This window comes from Raphanus sativus, chromosome 1, assembly GCF_000801105.2.
Source record: "Raphanus sativus cultivar WK10039 chromosome 1, ASM80110v3, whole genome shotgun sequence".
Lineage (NCBI taxonomy): Eukaryota > Viridiplantae > Streptophyta > Magnoliopsida > Brassicales > Brassicaceae > Raphanus > Raphanus sativus.
In genome coordinates, this window is record NC_079511.1 from 2,730,622 (window position 1) to 2,752,773 (window position 22,152).

Consider the following 22,152-nt stretch of genomic DNA (forward strand, 5'->3'; position numbering starts at 1 on the left):
GCGAGGCGTAGGAGAGAGGACAACCTCGTCGAGATTTAAAAACAAGCGCGAGGACAGTCTCCTCAAGAAGCGCCGCGAGGCATGATGCTCCAACAGCAGCAGCCTCTCGGAGCTTCTGGCCTCGATGCTCTCCAGAGCGCTGCCGCCGTTGAGAAACGAGTAATGGATCTTTTGATTTTGATTTTGGATCTTTTTGATCTGATTTGTTAGTGATGATGGATCTTTGATTTGAATTGTGTGTCTTTTCCCCTTCAAATCAAAGATCAGATCCTTACTATATTACAGCAAATCTAGTTAACTCTATGTACTGATCTTGTTAATGGATTTGTATGTTTGATTTGATTTGCAGTTGGAAGGAATCCCAATGATGGTACAATGTGTTTATTCTGATGATCCTCAAGCTCAGCTTGAAGCTACTACTCAGTTTAGAAAGTTGCTATCTATAGGTATGTTATACATTTTTTCTACTTTAGAATGTTATATGTGTGTGTAAAGACATTTGAGATGGTTATTTTTTTTTGTAATTTGATGTGCAGAGCGCATCCTGCAGCGACAGTCCTCCAATTGATGAATGATCAAAGCCCGTGTTATCCCTCGTTTTGTTGAGTTTCTTCGAAGGCAAGACCATCCACAACTCCAGGTATGTCTCATATTCCTTATCACTGGCACTTTAAAAACTCAAGAATGTATGTTGGCTTACTTTAAAGTTCGTATGCAGTTTGAGGCGGCATGGGCTTTGACCAACGTTGCGTTTTGCCAGACAATCAATCATACTCGGGTTGTGATTTGAACATGGGGCCGTACCTATCTTCGTCGAGCTTCTTAGCTCTGCTAGTGATGACGTCCGGGAGCAGGTTTACCACTAACTAGCTATAGATAATTGTAGCTCTCACTTGCACTTGCATTTTATATTTGACCAGATACATGCCTCCAAGTTCTGTGCCCATATTGTCTTTTTATTTTTATTGTTTCTTTGATCTAATACTAATATATATATATATATTTTTTTTTTTCTTTTTTTAATGATAGTCAACAAGTGCTTCTCTGTAGTTCTAGGTGCTAAACCGGTAATGTTGTGTTACAAACTTTTATATGCATATCCATTGTTAGGCGGTGTGGGCTTGGGATGTTGCTGGAGACTCGCCAACTGCAAACTGCCAGGAATCTTGTTCTCAACTTGGGGCTCTTCTACCATTGCTGTCTCAGTTAAACGAAAATTCAAAGCTATCCATGCTAAGAATGCTACATGGACCTTGTCCAACTTTTGTCGTGGGAAACCACCAACCATTTGAAGAGGTAGGAATCGAGAAATGTATCCTCTTATGTTACAGATTTTCTAAATTACAATGTTTTGGTGCGTTCTAATGTTTGACATATTCACATATATTCCAGGTGAAGCCTGCCTTGCCAGTTCTTCGGCAGCTTATTTATCTAAATGATGAAGAAGTTCTTACTGATGCCTGTTGGGCTCTCTCCTACCTTTCAGATGGCCCCAATGATAAAATTCAGGCTGTGATTGAGGCTGGTGTCTGTCCACGACTTGTGGAGCTTCTAAGGTTAGTCTTCTTAGCTTTTTTTTCATTCGGATTCTGAGTGCTTATACTTGGGTATTTCAGTAACGGTGTTGTCATCTTCAAACTTGTGATTCTTTTAAAAATTTTGGTGTTGGTGTTCTCAACAACTTGCATCATTGTTTTCTTTATATTACTAACTGATATATATTTCTTGAAGTCATCCATCACGACGGTTCTCATTCCTGCTCTCCGAACTGTTGGGAACATCGTAACTGCGCGATGACTCTCAGACACAGGTATCATTTGTGAAGCATGCCATTTTACAATGTTTTGGTGTTTGCTACTAAACATGTATGTTTGCTTTTCAGTTTATAATTGATAGTGGGGTACTTCCACACCTTTACAATTTGCTCACGCAAAATCACAAGAAAAGTATCAAAAAGAAGCTTGTTGGACAATCTCAATATTACTGCTGGGAATAAAGTTCAGATAGAGTATAGCTTTTCCTGCTATAATAGTCATCAAAGTTTCAGAGAGGCTAAAACCAAATTTTAATTACTTTTATATATTCAAACAATAGGCTGTGTTGGCGCTGGGATTGTCCTCCCTCTTGTGCATTTGCTCCCAACACGCAGAGTTTGATATAAAGAAGGAAGCTGCGTGGCTATTTCAAAATGCTACCTCAGGAGTTCTCATGAGCAGATTCAGTAAGCCCATCTCTATTTGCCTAAGCGCATTTGCAAACAATGGATTACAATTCAGTGTTACTCTTAATAGTCTGGTACCCACCATCCATCTCAATATCGAAAAATGCTATAATAAACTTTTTGCGTGCAGGTATTTGGTAGCACAAGGTTGCATCAAACCTCTCTGTGATCTTCTTATCTGCCCTGATCCAAGGATTGTGACGGTGTGCTTAGAGGGGCTTGAGAACATTCTCAAGATTGGTGAGGCTGACAAGGAGATGGGGTTAAACGGTGGGGTGAATCTCTATGCTCAGTTAATTGAAGAATCTGATGGGTTGGACAAAATCGAAAACCTTCAGTCCCATGACAACAACGAGATATATGAGAAGGCCGTTAAAATCTTGGAGAGATATTGGGCTGAAGAAGAGGATGAGCAGATTCTGCCAGACGGAGATCCAGCAGAACAAGGCTTCAGTTTTGGGAACAACCAGGCTGCTGCTCCCCCTGGTGGATTCAAATTTGGTTGAACAAAGGGTATAGAACATTGAAAATCATTTGGTGTGGGGGGGGACCTGAGAATCATCTTTTGCTACTGTCATTGAAGGTTGGTTTTTGAAATACTGGCGCAAAAAGGCTTTTATACCATTTTTTCTGTTTGTTGTCATTTGTCTGAATCATTCTCTGCTTCTGCATCTTAATATACCTTTAAATCTGGGATGAATCATGTTATGTCTAGTGTGGTTTACTGGTTTAGGATTGATCACACTTTGTATTTGTCACTATTATCTTTATTGTTATAGTTTTTTCATTTCATAATTTTATTTGTCAGATTACAGAAACAAGAAAAGTTATTTGATTGCAAGAACATTATTGTCTTGATAAACAAAGTCCTCAAACAAACTGGTTAAGAAAAGCTTTAATCTCATCAATAAAAGGAGACTTTGTAGGAATAATGTGGCCAAAGTCATGCTCTATGACAGTGGCGCAACCTTGGTCAAACAACCCCGCCAAGTCCGAGCTAGCTTGAGTCACAATCTGTCTGTCTTTTCCAGGCTGGCTTCCGAAAATGTGAAGTGAAGGGCACTTGATCGACCCTTGCTCTCTCTTTTTCTCCAGCAATGGCCACGATGTGAAACCCGAGCACAACACGCAGAATCTGAAGTCTATTTCACCTGAGAGCTGCTCTTGTTTCCCGCACACAGCTGCAGCCATTGCTGCACCTTGAGAGAATCCGAGAATGCCATCAAAAGGGCCTTTCTCTGCAAACACCGTCTTCAGATATGTCAACGATTTGTCAAACCCTTCGGTTTGGTTCTGATACTGCAATGGATCAAACTGGGACTGTGCCACTGTCCAGCCTGTTTCACTCGGTTTGTCAAAATCTGGTGACACCAACCACGCAAACTTCTTGTTGCATGCCCCCAGTGGAGGAGGAGTGGTAGTAGCAGCAGTCTGGTAGATGAACTGTAGTTCATGAGGTGCATCGATGAACACAAGCTCAGCGATGTTCTTCAGTTTCTTTGCTAGTGATCCAGTCCTCCCTTTGAAGCCAGACGCGTTCTGCCTAAAACCATGTAGGCATAGGATCCTTAGCTTCCGCCTTGTATCGTCATCACCTGCAGGGGCGTAGAATATGAGATTACAAACTTCACAATGTATAAACAGACGTTACCTTTGCTTTCACAAGGCTGGTTTGAGTGATCAAGACTCAAAGGGACTTGTCCTTTGTGTTTACGGCACAGTTCACACACATAATCATCTCCTTTAACCTGCAACACCACAACATAAGTCCAAGGTAACACAATCCAATGTGAAGTAGATCTCCAATACCTGGCAATGATTGCAGACTAATACAAGCATCCTGCATAGTCTGCAACGGCAACGTGGAGAATAGTCGTCAAAGGTATTGTTGCAGAGAAGGCAGCAGCCTATTATTTCCTCTTTTGAGCTCCCAACTGAGATCCTAAAAACCCCACATGAAAAATATAAGTTACCCTTTTCCTGGTAGATTACAAGAGAAAGATGGTGGATTCATATACCGGTGATCAAACACAAAGTTCTTCCCTTTGAAGAACCCTCCACTAGGAAACTGTTCAAGATATCTCTGTATGCCACCATAGAGCTGCAAGAAAACAATTAACAGCTAAAGTCAGCCAAGTTCAGTGACTTGTGTTATCAAAACCCATTTGCTAACCTGAAAGGTATTCTCAAACCCTGCGCCTTTAGATCTGATATATGCAGATGCCATTTCACACCTGATTCCGCCAGTGCAGTACCTGGGTTTTGCCCAGCACATTAGAGCTTCAATGATGTAAGGAAAGCAAACAGACAAGAAACGTATTCATGTAATATGTTCATAGAACTATAATCCATACATGAGCACGTTTTTTCCCTTCAGTTTCTCTGCATTCTGATCAATCCAAGTTGGCAAGTCGCTATACTGCCTGATCTCAGGATCAAGGGTCTCAACATTCTCTGATTCGAATTTTCCAATGCGTGTCTCGTACAGGTTCCTGGCGTCCAGCAAAACAAGTTCCTTATTCTCAGACTTCCCGGATCCATCAGGTTGTTCTTCTGAGTTTAAAAAAAAAAACATAAATCAGATAAGATAACACAATATAGCCGCAGGTGATAATACAGATTAAAAGAAATATCTTACTGGCACTCTGCAGGACGGAATGAAACTCAGCAGCAGAGAGATGTCTTCCAGCATTTGAAATATCTGGTGATTTCAAGAGAGGGGAAGTACTAAAGGTCACTAACTCCTGCAAACCACAACACAATGCCCACAGTTATGTCAAAAATGCTAGCAAGGGCTAAGGAAGTTATGTTTTGTTAAGAGAAGAAGGCAAGAGAAGAACCTCAACAACACGGATGGAGAGTGATGTAAACCCACACTCCTGAGAAACTTTGTCATTCAAAGGATGATGGCAAGATGCAAGCTTGAAGTCAGTGCCTTGGAACAAACAATTCGACTTTGCTGCAGCAATATGTTCCTCCAATGCACTTAATTTCCCACCAACCTAAAAACCAAAAATGCAAACTGTATTCTGTTATCACAACCCTATAAACAGAACTCTATCAAAAAGCTTCAAACTTTGGATTCTGCCTCTTCAATGGTTCATATGGATTGGATCTTACAATCAACCCCAACTAGCTCTGGACTCAGAACTCAGAAAGAGTTTGACTTTATTGTCTTTCATTCCTCTAAAGACATAAAGGTTTAGCCTTTTCGATTAAATATACAACATCGGATATGCAGAGAAGGAGATAAGAAGCATACGGTGACATTGACGCCGTGAGTGGAGAGTCTGACTCGGCCGAGTAACCCGAGTGAGTTGCAGCTAGATTCATAAAAGGAAACGAGCTCATCTACATCGGGAACAGTGGTGTATTTGTAATACAGCAACACCCCGTATTGCTCTTTATCTTCAATACTCTGCCTCTCGCCATCGCCACCACACGAGGTTGTTCCCATTAGGGTTTTTCAGTGAAGCCAAACGATAAAATCTCTCAGGCTAGGGACGTCGCCAAGATGGAACCAGGAAGTAGCCATTTGCTAAAAGCCTAAAACACACATAAACGCGAACGCGATTTAGAAAACCGAATCCAATTAAACCGGAATATATTTAAACCGGAATTTGTATATTGAACCATTTCATAAGCTATAAATAGACCAGAGATGTCAAAAATACCATCACCACTCAGCAGCCTTCTCTATTAGTCCATCATGGCACAACAGCTTCGTCTTCAAAACCACGAAGCATTATCTTAGACAGGCCTAGAGTTGATCACAGTATCAATGTTTAAGGAAATCAAACATATAGAGACAGTGTTGAATAATCACTGCCATGAAAACGCTGCCCAGTTTCTCTTGTTAAGCTTAGATGTTACTTTTGATCTGTTATACTCGAAACAATTCATTTGAGATGTCACGAGAACAACCTGCTCTTGCGCGATATCTCTGATATGATGTTGGTTTTAGCGTTTGTTCACAAAACTAAAAGAGTTTGTTGTATGGACATAAATTTGAAATAATAATAATAATCAATCATAAACACAGCAAGGCAGGAATCAAGTCTCAAGAAAGCAGGGTGAGAAATCACAATCAATAAGTTAGAAGTTGGGAACTCCTATAGTTATTTTAAGTGAACTTAATTAGTATTTATTTGGGTTCTAAAGATAGTAGGGAAGAAAAAAAACAGGTGATCTTCAATATCTCAAGGAATTATTTGAAGAGAAAGTGAGATGATAGGCACTGCATTTATATGGAAGGGGCCATGCATGCACCATCAAATCATATTATTAATAGTACTAACTGTCCATTATTGTGATGATGATGATTGCCAGATAATTTAAACCCAAAAATGGGATAAACAGGACATGCCACGCATCAGAATTTATGTACTTACCCACTAACCTTCTCAACCATGCCCATTAATGCTTTTTACATGCATCTATATATCACAATTCACAAGGTTAAGGCTACTTCAATCTCCACAAAACACACAACTAAAACCCGCCACAACAGAGCTAAGAAACAGAGATGGGTCTGGTCACAGAGGAGGTGAGAGCTAAGGCAGAGATGTACACCGGAGATGAGATGTGCCAAGAGAAGATAAAAGTCTTCCTCAAGGAAATCTCTATGCCCAATGGCTTACTACCTTTGAAGGACATAGAAGAGGTTGGGTATGACAGAGAGTCAGGTGTTGTGTGGCTGAAGCAGAAACAGAGCATCACCCACAAGTTCGAAGCGATCGATAAGCTTGTCTCCTATGGAACCGAAGTTACTGCCGTGGTCCAAACCGGTAAGATCAAGAAGCTCACTGGAGTCAAGTCCAAGGAGCTTCTTATCTGGGTCACTATCAGTGAGATATATACAGAGGAGAAAGAGAAGATCACCTTTATGTCACCAACCACACTCTCCAGGACTTTCCCTGTCTCAGCTTTTGTAGTCCCAGAGGAAGTGGAACCTGCCAAGGAAGAACCTGCCAAGGAGAAGAGCAGTGAAGCCACCGAGGAGCCTGCCAAGGGAGAACCTGCCAAGGAGGCTGCCAAGGAAGAACCTGCCAAGGAGGCTGTTGCCGTCAAGGATGCCTAATCAAGCTTCTCACTGCTTCTACAGTTAAGAGATACCGAAATCTTTTGAAGTGTGCTTCAACAATTTAAACCGACCATTGAGAGTTGGTGTTTCTCACTGCTCTTACTCTTATCTATTACCCACCCACTCGTTGCTGCTTGTTTTTACCTGTAATAAGATGTCAACATCATCTTGTTCTACAAATATTACCGTATAATTATTTATAAACTACATTGAAGATGGTTTTGTATGTCACTTCAAGAACACTGAGTTCGAGATACACCGAAATCTTACACGCTGGGTCTAAAAGGAGGGATGGCGTACTGCTTAATCTTTACTAAGTATAGCAACAACGTTCATTTGCATTGACTCCAAAAGCACAATAAGTATGACTTTCAAGTACTATACCGGGAGCAAGTTTGACCATATACAAAAGGAAATGAGATACTAATGTACTTCGCAGTTGTCGCAAATGAAAAGATACGTCTTTCACATTCATGTGACTAATGAAAGACCATAAATGCACCTAGATGATATAATGATCTAACATTTTTCAAAAACATATATTTGCTAAAATCACAGTTGGGTAATCAACAAGGCAAGAAATCAGAAAATATCAACTCCTTTGTCTTTTATTTAATCAACATAACTGCAATTGTCTACAGTAGCTAGGGAACATCAGGGCTAAGACTACGATATTCAAATACCTCCAATTTTTTTATAAAAAAACTTGAGATCCCAAAAATCCAGACGCGTTCTCCAGCCCAATTACGCCGTCTGAGACTGAAAGGCAAAGTTAACGAGAACCCCATCAGTAAAAGCATATGATTAATACACCAAATGTTACATGCCAACAACCAGGACCAATGCTAATTTATTTAAAAAATAATTGAGCAAACATCGAAGTTATATGTAATGAGATAAAATGAGTTGGTAAAAGCATACCTTGGAAGATGCTATCCACTTGCCATCAACCCATTCCTGATGTAGCCTTAGTTGTGAATGATGAAACTTGAGCATCTCATCAGTTCTCGAGAAATAAACCAGGTAGCTCGACTTGGCAAGCACCTTTCTAACCACCCCGATCCACCATCCATCATTATACAAGGCGTTAACTTTGTCAAGCTTCTCGAACGGATTAACCATGACCATCTCTAGCGGCTGAGGCCTTATCTGAAAAACATTAACCTCTTCTCTCAACGGCTCTTTCCCATCTTCAGCTTTCAGCTTATCGTACTCCACAAGGCACTTGTCCGTTCCTCTGTACTCAACAAGTTTCGCAAGAAACCAAGAATCTTCAAACCCTTCTTCAATGCTGCCAACTTCCACTGGAGTTCCAACGCTGAAATATCGCTTGTCGATTGCTATTTTACGTCTCACGTTCCGTTCACATGGAACTTTCTGCAGATCCAAATTAAAAAAAAAAACCTAAAACAAACACATATGAGATCATTTCTAGAAGATTCTAACACTACCTTTGCTCTCTTCATCACCTCTCCTCTTTTCAAAGGCAGCTCCCAGGTCCCGTTGACCCACTCCTTATGCAGACGAAGCCCCTGCCTTCCAAACCTCATCCTTTCTCTCGACTCCCTGAAAAAGATACCAACACTCCCATCCTTCATACTCTCCATAACCTCACCTACCCACCACCCGTCGTTGTAAAAAGCATCAATCTTGTCCCCGACAGCAAAATCTATATCCTCATCACTCGGCGGCGGCGGCCTTACGTGCAGAAAGTCCGCTTCTTCTTTCAAAGGCTCCACGCCGTTGTCTTCCCTCAAGTCTTTGTACTCGATCACGTACTTGTCTTCTCCAATGCGTTCAACGACTTTGGCCGCAAACCAACAACCAACGAAACCTTCCTCGTCGCTGCTTACCTCAACAACTGTGCCGTTGGAAAACATCTCTTTCGCAATGGCTCTAGTAGTTTCCGGATCTACTTGTGGTACAAGGTACTGCAAGGTTTCGTAATTGTAACGATTTTAGTGTGGGATCCTAGTGCTCTACAAATATCATAACTGTAACGGTTAGTGTGGCCTTAAGTGGAGATATTTTAGTTTTCTTGAGTTTAATTTCAAAATTAGATATACAAAGCAAAATAAATTAAACAAATTTGTGGATTTGTAGTAACTGCTTAATTTATCATAAAATAATTTAAAGCAGTTTAATGGACATAAAAAAATTATATAATATATATTTTACCTCTTTGTCTTCTGTGTCGTCGTCTACTTCCTCTGACTCCTCCTCCTCCGATTCCGTTTCAGTTTCATCTAGGGGAGGCTTCCACGTGTCGTTCACCCACTCGCGATGAAACCGTAACTCATCTCTGCGAAACTGAATCTGCTCTTTGGAGGCTCTGAAGTAAACACTGAACTTCCCATCGCCGCGGCGAGCCTCGGTAACGGTCCCTTCCCACCAGACGCCATTGTAAAACGCGTCGACGTCTTCCCCTGCTGCGATATCCCTCTTTTTCTCCGCCTCGGACATCGGCGGAGGCATAGGGCGGAGGTGATCCACGTGGACGAACTCCCTGAGCGGTTTGCTCTCGTCGTCTACCTCAGACATCGTCGCGTACTCCACCTGGCAGTTGGCGGAATCCGGGGATGGGACGGTGAGCACCTTCCCCGGGAACCACGCGCCGCGGTAATCATCCTCGCTGGTGCTGATCTCCACAGCGGCGTCGGGTTTTAGGAAAGAAGGAAGACGGTTGTGGATTGTTCGAGTCGCGGGATTGTTCGGAGCTTTGTTCCTCTGCTTCGCCGGAGATGGAATCATAGGAGACTGGCGACGCCGCGAAGACATGAAATTGGCGGGAAGAATGGGATGGATATGCTCTGTGTGTGTGTGTGTGGAGGATCAATGGAGTTAGCTTTTTCTAGGGTTTTGTAGTTTGATTTCGCGAATCAAATCAGTTTTAAGAGGTTTTTTTTTTAAAATATATTTGTGATCTTGGGCTTTTGTGAATATGTGATTCTGGGCTGACAAGACGTTAAGGCCCAACTTCACTTTTTTTTAGTTAGGCTTTTCACCATTTTTATATTGGGTTTAGAGTTCTGAAACTTTTTTTTTTGGTAGCAGCTCAACTGAATTCAGACGGTGATCTTGAAGATTACCACCGAAATCAAAAATAAAAGTAAAATTTCTGATATTTTGTTTGGGTTAAACGTATGCATAGGACCATAGGGTAAGTCGAAAATGTAATATACATGTCAAAAAGACGAATATGATAAGCCTCTTTCTCAAATCCCTTAATCCCTTAATATATAGTGGAGAAAAACAATCAGTCAAAAAAAACATGGTGTTGCTTATGGCGACAATCTTCTTTGTACACTGTCTTTGCTCTCACTAAAACATTTTTTATTCTCAAACAAGTGTGAAGGCAGATTGTACCGTGGACTGGAACCTTGATGCGATTGTCTGTGAGGCAAACTGCTGAAACTGTTTCTTTGCATCTACCAACAAAAAATGTGTGGATACCAGTTAAGAGTATGTACATGAATACGTTCTACTTATTGGATTCACAAATCTACGAATTTAATGTGAATCTTAACAAAATCAGGGCTCTACTGGAATCGATCTTACCTTTCTTGCACTTTGTGAAGCCGATGATATTAGCCACGTTGAGGGACAAGCAAACGCCGACAACCAGCAGGTAGTCGGCCTGAAACCTTATCAGTGAAAATGCCCCAAGGATCAACCACGCAGCTGCCTAAAGACAAGGAAAAGATAAGAAGAAGATTTAGCTGCGAATACATAAAAGATAGCATTTATACAATGTTTTCCTTCAGACATTAAACACATAGCTACAATCTCATGGATAGTTGTCAATCTTTTTAATATGGTCAATGTGGGATACTAAAGGACAAGCTCTGAAATTCACATGTATCACCGTTGCAACACATTTGCTTTACCACTAGGGTGGGTCATGTTCATTCTTGCCTGTTTTTACTCCTACTCATCCACTAAAGTTTCAGGTGCATCGCAAACAGGTTTTAAGTGATAAAGCATACGCTACAAACTGTAGTTATAGATAGGAACTACTCACTGCAAGGTAAAGCGTCCACCAGAAAAGCCACGAGTCTTTCTTGTTCATCCGAGCCAAGGACTGATACATACAAACAAAACGAAATAAATGAGTCTGAGAAAAGTAAAAACTACACAGCATTTCTAGACAACTGACCCGTAAAACCGCCATATTGAATAAAGTAAAAAAGAAAGCAAAAAAAAACAAGAGAGGGTGGATAACCTCCTGGTCAAGAGACTCAAATTTCCAGACACTTTCTCCCAAGTCATTGATCTCATTCCACCACCTGAGACCAACCAGTATACGGCCACTCACATTCTTAACCACCCAGAAGTCAAGGGCAGCAAGAAGAACAGTCACGACAAAGATGATGACAAAGCTGTTGAAGAAGAGAGCGGATAGAATGTAAAACGCCAGCGCAGCACCCTGCCACCCACAAAACAGAAAAATGATATATGATACTCATTACCATTGTCCACACTATCTAACCATACACTTATAAAAACGTCAAAAGAATTTAATAATCAGGCGCGTACATACCTTGAAGAGAACATGGAAGAGACATGTATTTGGGTTCGCATAGTTTTCAACTGGTGCCTGCATTGAAAGAAACGATCAAATCTGTATAAATTCTCAATTAATTTACACTGATATAACGCTAATAAATAAAAAAGGTGCATAAACGATTAACTAATCGAGATTAAAACGATTCTTAACCTAGTAAGACTATTTAAGCTCAAGCTTTCCAACTTCTAATGTGCACATACTAAAACGAAGAGTACAGATCCAACACAATAACGTCAAGATCGAAAAGCTAATCGAGAGATTACTCAAGAATATGATAAGCAATCAAACTCCGAAATTAGCATGAATCGAAAGGTAAATTGAGGCTTAGAGGAAGTATCGAGACAGCTAAGCTAAATTCACCTGGCTAGGATCCATCTTGGGATGTATTCAATCCGAAGCTGATCAGCAGAGAAAACGAAAGACCTCTCCGATATGGAAAACACCGATCTTCTTCCCTCCGAGAAAGATAGAATTTTCCGAGAAAGTTTTTCTTCAGTACCGGATCTTCAAACTCTTGCCTCTTTGCGCGTGCGCTACGTGATTTCTTCTCTTTTTGTAAAATCTTTTTTTTTTTAATTCTAAATCAGCCCAGAGGCCTAAGTGTATGTCCTTTATGGCCCATTGGGCCCAATACAAAAAGTTCAATTACACTTGCACTTGCGGTCGGAATCATCGCGCTATCTAAGATCAGTATGTTTTATGAAAGAAGAGGACGACAATGGATTATTAATATGTGACCATGAAACAGCGAGAGGTTGAGATCATTGTCTTATCCGGAAAAATAAAAGATTTAATGATCAGAAGCAATAAGATGATGGGGCCTTACGAACCATTCACAGATACTCACATAAGACCTTCTCTTCAGTTTGCTCAGAGAGTGAACCAACAAGCATGGCGAAGATGATGATGATGCAACAGAGCCAGCCTTCTTTATCTCTACTTACTTCTTCTCTCTCTGACTTTAATGGCGCCAAGCTCAACCTACAAGTCCAGGTCTTCTTTTTTTCTTTGCTCTGACGTTTCTTTTTCGTGTCTATGTATCAAACTCTGTTTCTAAAATCTTCAAATTTCTCTTTTTTTTTTTGGTTGCGTTTGCGTGTCTGATGGATAATATATTTACTTTTCATTAACTTGTTCATCACATTACACAATGTACCCGTCATCTCATGTTTGACTTCTTCAGAAATGAATCATTGTGTTTAAGATTAATGAATGTGTGTCTAAAAGTAACAGTATGGTTCTGGTAACAGCTCTGATTTTAAATTTGAGCTTATGAGCTTCTTTGTCGTAGTTGTGAATTTCTTAGGTGTGGTTTTGGCTTCATATATCTGAATACATCCTCAAGAATTCCATAATGATTTGTTGATGTGAAGCTCTAGCTTCAGATTCATCAGTAGCCTTAGATTTTCTTACAGACTTGGCTTTGTTGTTTAAACTGCAGTACAAGAGGAAGGTTCAACAGCCAAAAGGAGCACTCTATGTATCAGCATCGAGCGAGAAGAAGATTCTTATAATGGGTGGCACTCGGTTCATTGGTATCTTCTTATCCAGGCTCCTTGTTAAAGAGGGACATCAGGTTCTTCATTCTCTCTTCCATGACCAATCAAACTGTCTTTTTTAGTTTCCTTCTCTCATTGGCTAATTGTTGCTTTTTGCAGGTTACATTGTTCACAAGAGGTAAATCTCCTATTGCCAAACAATTGCCTGGCGAATCTGACCAAGACTTTGCTGATTTTTCTTCCAAGGTACTTACTACGCAACTCCTTGTGAAAGAACATAGTTAGTTAGTATCTGAGCAAGATGAACTTGATAAAATGAATGTTTTTTTTTTTGCTAGATTCTTCACTTGAAAGGAGACAGAAAGGACTATGACTTTGTGAAGTCAAGTCTTTCAGCTGAAGGCTTCGATGTTGTTTATGATATCAACGGTAACATGTTGTCTATTTGCTGTTTTACAGTCTCTTTCCACTGACAATTGAGTACATTTTATACATTGTACCTTCTCTATTATTATTATTTTGTTCAGGGAGGGAAGCTGAAGAAGTTGAGCCCATATTAGATGCACTTCCTAAACTAGAACAGTAAGTTATATACCACATGAATGTTTGCTAGCTTTTAACAAAACATTTTTTTTTCAGAATTGTAAATATGTGTGGTTAATTGTATTAGGTACATCTACTGTTCTTCAGCTGGTGTTTACCTGAAATCTGATATCTTGCCACACTGTGAGGTATGTAAACCAATCTGACTCTTGAGCTTGTAGTAATCTCTCCATGTATAAATAAATATTGTAAGTTTGTGATCTTCTCATTAACTGATGCAGGTGGATGCAGTTGACCCGAAGAGCAGGCACAAGGGGAAGCTGGAGACAGAGAGCTTACTGCAATCAAAAGGTGTAAACTGGACTTCTATACGTCCTGTCTACATCTACGGTCCATTGAACTACAACCCCGTAGAAGAATGGTTCTTCCACCGTCTCAAAGCTGGTCGACCTATCCCAGTTCCAAACTCTGGGATCCAGATCTCACAACTCGGTCACGTTAAGGTCCACACACACACCTACCTCATAAAACTCTCTTATCATGCGTCAAGGGTAAAACGATCTATAACAGTCAAAGTTAATGATTATGTAATCTTTCAGGACTTGGCAACAGCCTTTCTCGCCGTGCTTGGTAACGAGAAAGCAAGCAGAGAGATATTCAACATCTCAGGAGAGAAGTACGTCACCTTTGATGGCTTAGCAAGAGCTTGCGCAAAGGTACTACATATTGAGCCTTTTTTTTTTTGGATTAGTTATTGCTTGGTTTAACTGTTTGCAAGTGATGTAATGTTTTAAAACTCTTTTATCAGGCTGGTGGGTTTCCAGAGCCAGAGATTGTTCACTACAACCCTAAAGAGTTCGACTTTGGGAAGAAGAAGGCCTTCCCTTTCCGTGACCAGGTAATATTACCTCCAAACATATTCAAATGTTTCACGCTGCCATCTTTTTTTTTTTAAGAAGTTGTGGATTTTTGTTTATGTATATGATCTTTGCAGCATTTCTTTGCCTCGGTGGAGAAAGCAAAGCATGTCTTGGGATGGACACCGGAGTTCGACTTGGTGGATGGTCTCACTGACTCATACAACCTCGACTTCGGTCGTGGAACTTTCAGAAAAGAGGCGGATTTCACTACTGACGACATGATTCTAAGCAAGAAACTTGTTCTTCAATAGAAACATTCTTGGCTTGTATATGGTTGTGTGATCTCAAACTGAAGAAGATTCTCAAGTTTAACGTCGTCTCAAATGTATTTTCTGTATGGATTGTGTTCGAGTTTTTTCTATAAAAAAAAGCGGCGCGCGGTCTGGCTCTTGAAATTTTACTTATCAGTTTAGTGAAGGAGAGGCAGAGAGTTGGTTGTATGCAACTCTCCAAATGAACCGAACCACTCTCAGCTTAAATAAGGTTCGGTTCTCGGTTTATATATCCAGGGCTAATCATTCATTTGTCAATAACAAGATGAAACCAGCAGTATATTCTAAGTATCAAAATCAAATGTTGTTTATTATCATTATCATCATACTTAAAGAGAAGTCATGAGAAGAATATTACAAACTAATATCCAACATGTTACTAACTCGCTATTTTTAGTCATTTATTTCTCACATTGTGTCAAGTTTACTTTATCATCATATATACTAAATATATATTTATTTGAACTATTATCTCATCTAAACCATGGATAAAAACATTATTATATAATCCAAACCATGGATAAAAACATCTTTAATGTAAAATTTCATTTTTTTCTCTAAAATTCAATAAAAGGGAAAATAAAACAAAATTGCTCTAAACTAATTCTATATTTCATTCCATAATAGAGTAACGATAAAACAAAAAGTAGATAACTTTATCTATGAAGTAAATTTTATGAGAGTGAGATATGAAATAAGCTGACTTAGAACATTTCTTACTTTATACTTATAAATCGTTTCATTCAATTTTAGAAAAATAAAATGAAATATGATTGGAAATACCTTAATTGTTACAAATCAAAATATTGATCTGAGTTCCACATCATCTTCTGATTTTTTCATCCTTTTCATTTAAGTGATTGCCAAGTGCTTTAAAAGTACCACAGGAAAATTTTACAGCTAAATTTGTTTCTAAAACACAAATGTTTTCTAATAATGTTTTAGGAAGATTTTTTAAAAACTGGAGATTTTTTTCTTCTTTTTTTTTATTTTTTCTCTTCTTTTGTTTATTTTTACTTTTTACCTTTTTACCTTTTATTTTTTAAAGTAAAATACCTAAAGCACTTATATCTTAGATTTTACAAAATTTATAAGTAAAAATTAAATCACTTGCAATCTGCATAAAAATTATATAACTACAGTAAAAAAATCTATTAACATTAATTTTATAGCAACATAAATACAGCTCATTCCAATCAAACACATAAAACAAAAAATATATATATAATGATTATATTAGTAAATAAAACCATAAACTATATCCAAAACTTAAAGATAACCAATCATAGCAAATAAGAATAAATCAAAAAGATTAAATTTTCCTACACGTAGTTGGCCATTAATTTTGGAATATTAATTAACAAAGTAAGACATAAATCCTCAAGCTTACACAAGTATTTATACATGTTCATTTCTTGGACCTGATGCATAACACAGTTCAAAGTATGAAACTCCCGTGCAGCTCCATGACCCTTCTTGCTCTCTATATTTTTATCCATCACATGGAAGCAGTCGAAGTCCATGGACCGACACAAGAACTAATCGATAGTATATGCACTAAAACCGGAGATTACGAACTTTGCAAAGAGATCATTCACAAACATTTAGAGACAAAAACAGCGAATCTCTTAGATCTCACATATCTCATATTCCGCATCGCTATTGAACACGCCAGTGATACATATATTTTCATCGGTAACATCTTGCGTGAACATCCTGATCCTGAGGAAACGACTGGTCTGAACACTTGTTTAACGGTTTACACTGACGAAACCAGTACTTTCTTGAAAGTACGCCACGACTTTTGTCGGGAAGAGTATGAACGTATGATCATAGACATTTTATCCGCAAGAAATATATTGAAAAGATGTAGGACCGATTTTCCGATTCCTCTGAACAAGAAGAAGCTTTTGATAGAGAAGAGCAGAGTGATGAAAATCTTGATCACCATGTCTGCGGTTTCAGGGTATATGGTGAAAAATGGAAATGCTTATTTGCTTAGTTCAGTTGTTACGGGCCCTTGCTTTTTCAATGATGTAGATAAAGTAACTAGTATACTAATAAGCAGTTTGTAACAGGAAAGAAATCCAATATAACATTTGGAAGATTTGGATTACTTTGGTTTTAATAAGTTTTAGATTACTGGTTATAATAAAAATAAGGGTAATTCTCACAAATAAACAATTTTTAAGTTTTTTCACAAAAAAAGATCCTAAAGAGGAAAATGACCAAAAATGTTTCATTTAATAGGTAAAAAATCCATAATACTTTAGATATATAAATACAAAAAAGTGAAAAATATGTTTTATAGTTTCAGTAATATGTTTTCAAATCCAAAATTTTCTATAATTTTCTCTTCAAATTAGGGCTGTTCAATATGGTAAAACCGAACCGTACCGAACCGAACCGAACCGAAATAGATAATATGGTTTAGATTTGGTATATACCATACAAACCGAGTGGATGTAATTTTCTAAAAACCGTAGGATTTGGATATGGTTCAGTATATAACCGATAAAACCGAATAAACCGAATAAAACCGATTAAAAATAGAAATATGTAAATATGTATATATTTTATAACGACGTTTGAAAATCATAAGTTAATTTGTTTGTTAATAACTATTACCATATATTTTACAGTAATAAAGAAGTCATGATTTGTAAAACACTTGAAGTATAATTAAATAACAATTCATCGCAACTGATGCTTCTTATTTTTTTAGTCTTTTTGATCTTTTTGCTTTATTTTAACATTAACTAAATTGAAATAAAAATTATAAATTTGATGGACAACAATTAGTAGAAATTCTTCATAATTTTTTTTAATCTATTAATGAATAAAGATTCGTGTTCAATCGAAAAAACATAACTTCGTGCTTCTGTTTTGGTTTTAGTTTTTTTACTTTTATTCAAAATTTTGAGCTTTGCTTTTAATTCTAGATTTGATTATTTTATTAGATGGTGTAAGCGGTTTTTATTTTTTTGTTCTTTTGTTTAAACATATAATTTTTTTTTAAAATGATTGTGTTGACAACATGACTCTAAAATTCATATAATATTATCGCAAAATAAAGAATTATGTTTTTGGTATAAAACCGAATAAACCAAAAACCGACGGTGTATAAACCGAACCGAACCGAAGTAAATATGGATTTAGAATGGTAGTTGTATTTTACTAACCGAAATACCGAAAAACCGAAAAAACCGAACCGATATCCGGATTGAACACCCCTACTTCAAATTTTATTTTGTAATTCGAAAATGGTTTTCGAAACTATTTTTCAAATTTAATTTTTAATATTTATTTTTTGTTCTATAAAATATTAAGTCTTAATCTCAAATTTCCACCCCTTAACTCTAAACCCTAAGACTTAGACTAGTTAACCAAGAAGTATAAATGTATATTCAATTTTTTAATGAAACATTTTGATCATTATATTTGTGATAAAAACTTTTTAAATGCTATTCTAATGTATTTTTCTAAAAATAATCTTATTTTAAACCATAAGATTTGGATTTATATATTTTATCAAGAAACTCCACAAAACACTATAAATTGTAACAAAACTATTAAAATTCACTACTTTATTTTAAATAAAATTAGTCTTTATAGCAAATTTTAAAATCATAGATTCAATAACACAGTTTTTTAAAAAAAATATTATAATTAAATAATATATGATACATAACTTTAATACAAATCACTCTATAGGTCTCGGATTGAATATACCCATTAAAAACTAAAAAGCAGCATTCACTTTTTCTAGCTTTTAATTAACAATAATTGTTCCAAACAGAATAAATTATAATTGTTTATTAACTTTCATCTCAAAACTTTTTACCAATGCATATGTAATGGTTTTCATATTATAGTAAATAGTGTGTGTGTTTTTACTCTTTACTTTTTACTTGCTGCTCCAGGATTCCTAATGTCACTCGAATAAACAATAAGTAAAAAAAAGCTTACCATTTTACCCCAAAAAAAAAAGTAAAAGCTTACCTAAGTTTTTTTTTTTTTTTTTTTTTTTTTTTTTTTTTTTTTTTTTTTTTTAATATTAATATAATAATTTCAACCCGTTGAAACGGGAATTTAGGATCCGGTTACAAGCCCAACTCGAACAAAAGTTCCTAAGTCAATATATTACAAGCTACCTTCGCCCACCCACTAAACCAAGCACAATCCGATAGCCCGTTTTTAAAATTCTTAAGACCTGTTTGCCGTTCTCAACCATTGACGTTGCTTATGGGACCGTGAGGTTCTCCTCATTGCTTCGGATGCCCGGAACTCCTATACCGTCTTTAGTGTAGCTAGCTCTCAGGGATCTCCTTGGAACTCATAACTTTCACCACCATTTAACACCGACGCAATAGAAGAAGAGATTAGAGTCATACCAAGTGAAAATCGCTCCAATCCCTCTGCACCTTCTAGCACGCCAAGCCATTCGGAACATGGAGCCGAAAGGGCTCACAAGACCAAGCGGATAACTACAAACTGGGCACGAGACAGCCACAACCAAACGAAGCCGAAGAACACTCTAAGACCTGCAAAAGCAAAGGGTAACGACACCACCGCGAACACAAATATGCCCACGGCGTCGGGAAATGTCACAACCACCGATCAAGCCACCGAGGGAGGAGATACTCTGCTGACAAAACAGAGACACACAAACCACTCGTCGATCGTCTCATCCGAGAACCGGACAAAGATAGCCTAAGCCGTCAGAAGCTAATCTTGTGGCAAGGAGAAGCTTTGAAAAAAAACACACACAAGAGTGAAACAATCGGGAGCAAGTCGACACAACTCTCCAATTGACGGCAACCAAAGGACGGGAAGAAGAACAGAGATTGAAAGGAGGACCACAACATCGCCTTGAAGACGCCATAGACGACGTATCCAACACCGCTCCGGAACAGCACCTCACGGAAGAACACCCCGAGTCCTGACACACGCCAGCTACTAGAGGCTACTAACGCCTTTGAGAAAAGGGACTCCAAAGCTCTCAAGAAGAAGAGGTCAGAGCCGACTCTGAACTAGACGCCTAGGAGAGAGCACAGCTCCGCCTCCACACTCCCCTTACCAGCAGGGAACCACCGGCAAGCCCATCCAATCTGCCTCCACACGCAGCTGTCTCCACAAGGGGCTAAAAGTACCCCTCACAAAACCCTAAAAAATCCGACTTCACCAAACGCGAGCTCACAGACCCCGTGTCGAGGCTCCACCACCCAACAAGCTGCACCAACGCCGGAGCTTCCCTGCAGTAAAGACGGCACCGACGAGCCTCCAGGAGCAGAAACATCGGACAAGACGAGGAGAGGGAAAGATACGAAGGTGAAGCAAAGAGAAAACAGAGATGAGGAAGAGAAGGATTCAAAAAAAAAAAGTTAGATTCCATGCAAGACTTTGAACTTCAATCTGCAAGCATTTACGTAGTCAAACAAAATCTTCTTCAGTTTGGTATTCTTTTGTGTGTAGTTTTACCATACATCAAGACATTGACTGAATTTTCTTCTTGTGCAGTCTATATATTGCTCCATTAATATATGTACATATTGATGGGGCTGCATTGATGCCATTTTACAGAAAAGGTTATTAAACATGGAATCACTTTTGAAAAATGACAAAACGCACATTTAAAAGCTAAACAAATGCTCACACGGAATATATGCACCCACAAATGTTTTTGACCATTGACTGATTAATTAATGAGTTCATCAATATGCCTAATTTTAAAAGATAAAGTTGTCAACGAGTTCATTCTCAAATGACCACAGATCACTCACAACTCACAAACAAAAAAAAAACGAATGAAAATGTATCGCATTCTGTTGGTACTTTTGGTGATTACACTCGTTTACTCCGTCGCAGAAGCTCTTCTCGATAACAATACTCAACAAAGAGTTGACGCAATATGCAAACAGACAATAGACACCAAATTCTGCCAGGGGGTCTTTGCCAAGAAGCTGGCTACGTCTTCCCCAAGCAATAAAGATCTCCTGAATGTGACAGTAACAGAAGCTGAAAGATTCTCGGCCAATACTTATTTTTTCATCAGCACACTCCTTAGAGATGCTGGAGACGAGAGGTCCGGTCTGCAAAAGTGTGCCGAAGCTTACGAAATTGTAAACACCGCGTTCACGGAGGTTGTATCTTTCTTCAATCAAGGACTATACGGTGAGATCCTCAAACTCACGGGTAAAGTTTCCTATGGTGTTGGTATATGTAAGACAGATTTTAATGTGCCCGGTTATCATATCAATCCGCTGAAAGAGAAAAATATAGAAACAAAGGTCTTAGTGGCCATGGAAAAGATCATTGGTCATATGATTTCTTCAGAATCTAATTGTTGAAGCTTTGATAATGTAAACAAATGTTTTCCGAAATATTATAAATAATGTAGTATTAAGCTTCTTAATTGCAAATATCTACTCGCATACATGTTTGCAGTTTGATAAATGGAAAGTACGTAGTAAAATATAGTTTTTGCCATAAGTGATTAATCTTATTTTTTGCTTAGCGTCTGATCATATTACTGGTTGGTTTCCACGCCTGCTCAAGCATATGGTTTTGCTTTCGAACACGGTATCTCGAATCATTATCAAATTTATAGTTTTTGCCATAAGTGATTTACCTTATTTATGCGATATGCCTGTGGAATTATAATTTTTATTTTTGGTCAACGACTTTATATTTTTTTAAAAGAAAAAAACGGACTTCTCGTCAAATCCAAAACCAACCGGTCAGGAATCTTAAATATGCTTTATTACAAAAAATGGTATGGATATCCAGTTTAGTTGACTCAGCCCATACTTGTATGATGAAGAAGCATCAACGGTTTTTTTTTTTTTTGTTCAAAGAAGCATCAACGGTTTAAGGCGAGATATATAGGCATCCTGGCACCGTTGCCACTAAACCCATAAAAGGACTTTTATATTTAACTTAAAACCCCAAAACACGATAAATATAACAAATATCATATAATCCAATAGTACTTAAAATATTTTCATTATAATATATTAGAAAATCATAGATTTAATAAAATCATAG

At 38.1% G+C, this 22,152-nt stretch overlaps 7 protein-coding genes and 1 pseudogene across 9 annotated transcripts; 5 read left to right on the forward strand and 3 right to left on the reverse strand.

Annotated features, from left to right (window-relative positions):
- The first annotated feature begins 42 nt into the window (after window positions 1–42).
- On the forward strand, window positions 43–3,016 carry LOC130508977 (importin subunit alpha-4-like; annotated as a pseudogene).
- A 21-nt stretch (window positions 3,017–3,037) lies between these two features.
- LOC130508969 (rhodanese-like domain-containing protein 6) lies at window positions 3,038–5,757 on the reverse strand. 2 transcript variants are annotated; one of them, XM_057004470.1, is made up of 9 exons: window positions 5,484–5,757; window positions 5,062–5,223; window positions 4,860–4,965; window positions 4,576–4,771; window positions 4,395–4,476; window positions 4,240–4,322; window positions 4,031–4,163; window positions 3,873–3,969; window positions 3,038–3,816 (listed from the first exon to the last, which is right to left on the reverse strand). In XM_057004470.1, the coding sequence occupies exons 1-9, from the start codon at window positions 5,676–5,678 to the stop codon at window positions 3,092–3,094; spliced, it is 1,779 nt and encodes a 592-aa protein (XP_056860450.1). In that variant the 5' UTR covers window positions 5,679–5,757; the 3' UTR covers window positions 3,038–3,091. The 2 variants fall into 2 exon arrangements, with proteins under 2 accessions (XP_056860450.1, XP_056860449.1); XM_057004469.1 differs by having other exon boundaries at window positions 4,576–4,774.
- A 924-nt stretch (window positions 5,758–6,681) lies between these two features.
- On the forward strand, window positions 6,682–7,535 carry LOC108859668 (uncharacterized). Its single transcript, XM_018633612.1, has one exon. The coding sequence runs from the start codon at window positions 6,747–6,749 to the stop codon at window positions 7,299–7,301; it is 555 nt and encodes a 184-aa protein (XP_018489114.1). The 5' UTR covers window positions 6,682–6,746; the 3' UTR covers window positions 7,302–7,535.
- A 351-nt stretch (window positions 7,536–7,886) lies between these two features.
- Window positions 7,887–10,196, reverse strand: LOC130508974 (protein AGENET DOMAIN (AGD)-CONTAINING P1-like). Its single transcript, XM_057004473.1, has 4 exons — window positions 9,483–10,196; window positions 8,756–9,235; window positions 8,226–8,681; window positions 7,887–8,063 (listed from the first exon to the last, which is right to left on the reverse strand). The coding sequence occupies exons 1-4, from the start codon at window positions 10,080–10,082 to the stop codon at window positions 8,049–8,051; spliced, it is 1,551 nt and encodes a 516-aa protein (XP_056860453.1). The 5' UTR covers window positions 10,083–10,196; the 3' UTR covers window positions 7,887–8,048.
- A 264-nt stretch (window positions 10,197–10,460) lies between these two features.
- On the reverse strand, window positions 10,461–12,416 carry LOC108840681 (Golgi apparatus membrane protein-like protein ECHIDNA). Of its 2 annotated transcripts, XM_018613509.2 has the most exons (6): window positions 12,232–12,416; window positions 11,845–11,901; window positions 11,527–11,730; window positions 11,326–11,385; window positions 10,863–10,989; window positions 10,461–10,732 (listed from the first exon to the last, which is right to left on the reverse strand). In XM_018613509.2, the coding sequence occupies exons 1-6, from the start codon at window positions 12,244–12,246 to the stop codon at window positions 10,644–10,646; spliced, it is 552 nt and encodes a 183-aa protein (XP_018469011.1). In that variant the 5' UTR covers window positions 12,247–12,416; the 3' UTR covers window positions 10,461–10,643. The 2 variants fall into 2 exon arrangements, with proteins under 2 accessions (XP_018469011.1, XP_056860475.1); XM_057004495.1 differs by lacking the exon at window positions 12,232–12,416 and having other exon boundaries at window positions 11,845–11,907.
- A 250-nt stretch (window positions 12,417–12,666) lies between these two features.
- Window positions 12,667–15,233, forward strand: LOC108810295 (chloroplast stem-loop binding protein of 41 kDa b, chloroplastic). The gene is made up of 10 exons (XM_018582449.2): window positions 12,667–12,864; window positions 13,313–13,447; window positions 13,530–13,616; window positions 13,709–13,799; window positions 13,898–13,952; window positions 14,041–14,101; window positions 14,195–14,416; window positions 14,513–14,629; window positions 14,722–14,811; window positions 14,908–15,233. Exons 1-10 carry the CDS (start codon window positions 12,763–12,765, stop codon window positions 15,082–15,084), a joined length of 1,137 nt encoding a protein of 378 aa, XP_018437951.1. The 5' UTR covers window positions 12,667–12,762; the 3' UTR covers window positions 15,085–15,233.
- Window positions 15,234–16,571: 1,338 nt separating this feature from the next.
- Window positions 16,572–17,180, forward strand: LOC108837730 (putative invertase inhibitor). Its single transcript, XM_018610749.2, has one exon. The coding sequence runs from the start codon at window positions 16,572–16,574 to the stop codon at window positions 17,178–17,180; it is 609 nt and encodes a 202-aa protein (XP_018466251.2).
- A 3,732-nt stretch (window positions 17,181–20,912) lies between these two features.
- On the forward strand, window positions 20,913–21,455 carry LOC108838902 (uncharacterized). Its single transcript, XM_018611766.2, has one exon. The coding sequence runs from the start codon at window positions 20,913–20,915 to the stop codon at window positions 21,453–21,455; it is 543 nt and encodes a 180-aa protein (XP_018467268.2).
- The last annotated feature ends 697 nt before the right edge of the window (window positions 21,456–22,152 follow it).

What these genes read in the sequence shown, in the direction of transcription:
- LOC130508969 (XM_057004469.1), bottom strand. Translation starts at nt 5,678, where the DNA reads ATGGGAACAACCTCGTGTGGTGGCGATGGCGAGAGGCAGAGTATTGAA. An exon ending in CTCACGGCGTCAATGTCACC is followed by an intron (nt 5,224 to 5,483) that starts GTATGCTTCTTA and finishes TTTGGTTTTTAG; the next exon opens with GTTGGTGGGAAATTAAGTGC. An exon ending in GGTTTGAGAATACCTTTCAG is followed by an intron (nt 4,323 to 4,394) that starts GTTAGCAAATGG and finishes GTTTTCTTGCAG; the next exon opens with CTCTATGGTGGCATACAGAG.
- LOC108859668 (XM_018633612.1), top strand. Translation starts at nt 6,747, where the DNA reads ATGGGTCTGGTCACAGAGGAGGTGAGAGCTAAGGCAGAGATGTACACC.
- LOC130508974 (XM_057004473.1), bottom strand. Translation starts at nt 10,082, where the DNA reads ATGTCTTCGCGGCGTCGCCAGTCTCCTATGATTCCATCTCCGGCGAAG. An exon ending in ACGACACAGAAGACAAAGAG is followed by an intron (nt 9,236 to 9,482) that starts GTAAAATATATA and finishes GAAACCTTGCAG; the next exon opens with TACCTTGTACCACAAGTAGA. An exon ending in AGGTGATGAAGAGAGCAAAG is followed by an intron (nt 8,682 to 8,755) that starts GTAGTGTTAGAA and finishes TTGGATCTGCAG; the next exon opens with AAAGTTCCATGTGAACGGAA.
- LOC108840681 (XM_018613509.2), bottom strand. An exon ending in GGTGGACGCTTTACCTTGCA is followed by an intron (nt 10,990 to 11,325) that starts GTGAGTAGTTCC and finishes CCTTGTCTTTAG; the next exon opens with GCAGCTGCGTGGTTGATCCT. An exon ending in CTTCACAAAGTGCAAGAAAG is followed by an intron (nt 10,733 to 10,862) that starts GTAAGATCGATT and finishes TTTTGTTGGTAG; the next exon opens with ATGCAAAGAAACAGTTTCAG.
- LOC108810295 (XM_018582449.2), top strand. Translation starts at nt 12,763, where the DNA reads ATGGCGAAGATGATGATGATGCAACAGAGCCAGCCTTCTTTATCTCTA. An exon ending in CACAACTCGGTCACGTTAAG is followed by an intron (nt 14,417 to 14,512) that starts GTCCACACACAC and finishes GTAATCTTTCAG; the next exon opens with GACTTGGCAACAGCCTTTCT. An exon ending in TAGCAAGAGCTTGCGCAAAG is followed by an intron (nt 14,630 to 14,721) that starts GTACTACATATT and finishes CTCTTTTATCAG; the next exon opens with GCTGGTGGGTTTCCAGAGCC.
- LOC108837730 (XM_018610749.2), top strand. Translation starts at nt 16,572, where the DNA reads ATGACCCTTCTTGCTCTCTATATTTTTATCCATCACATGGAAGCAGTC.
- LOC108838902 (XM_018611766.2), top strand. Translation starts at nt 20,913, where the DNA reads ATGAAAATGTATCGCATTCTGTTGGTACTTTTGGTGATTACACTCGTT.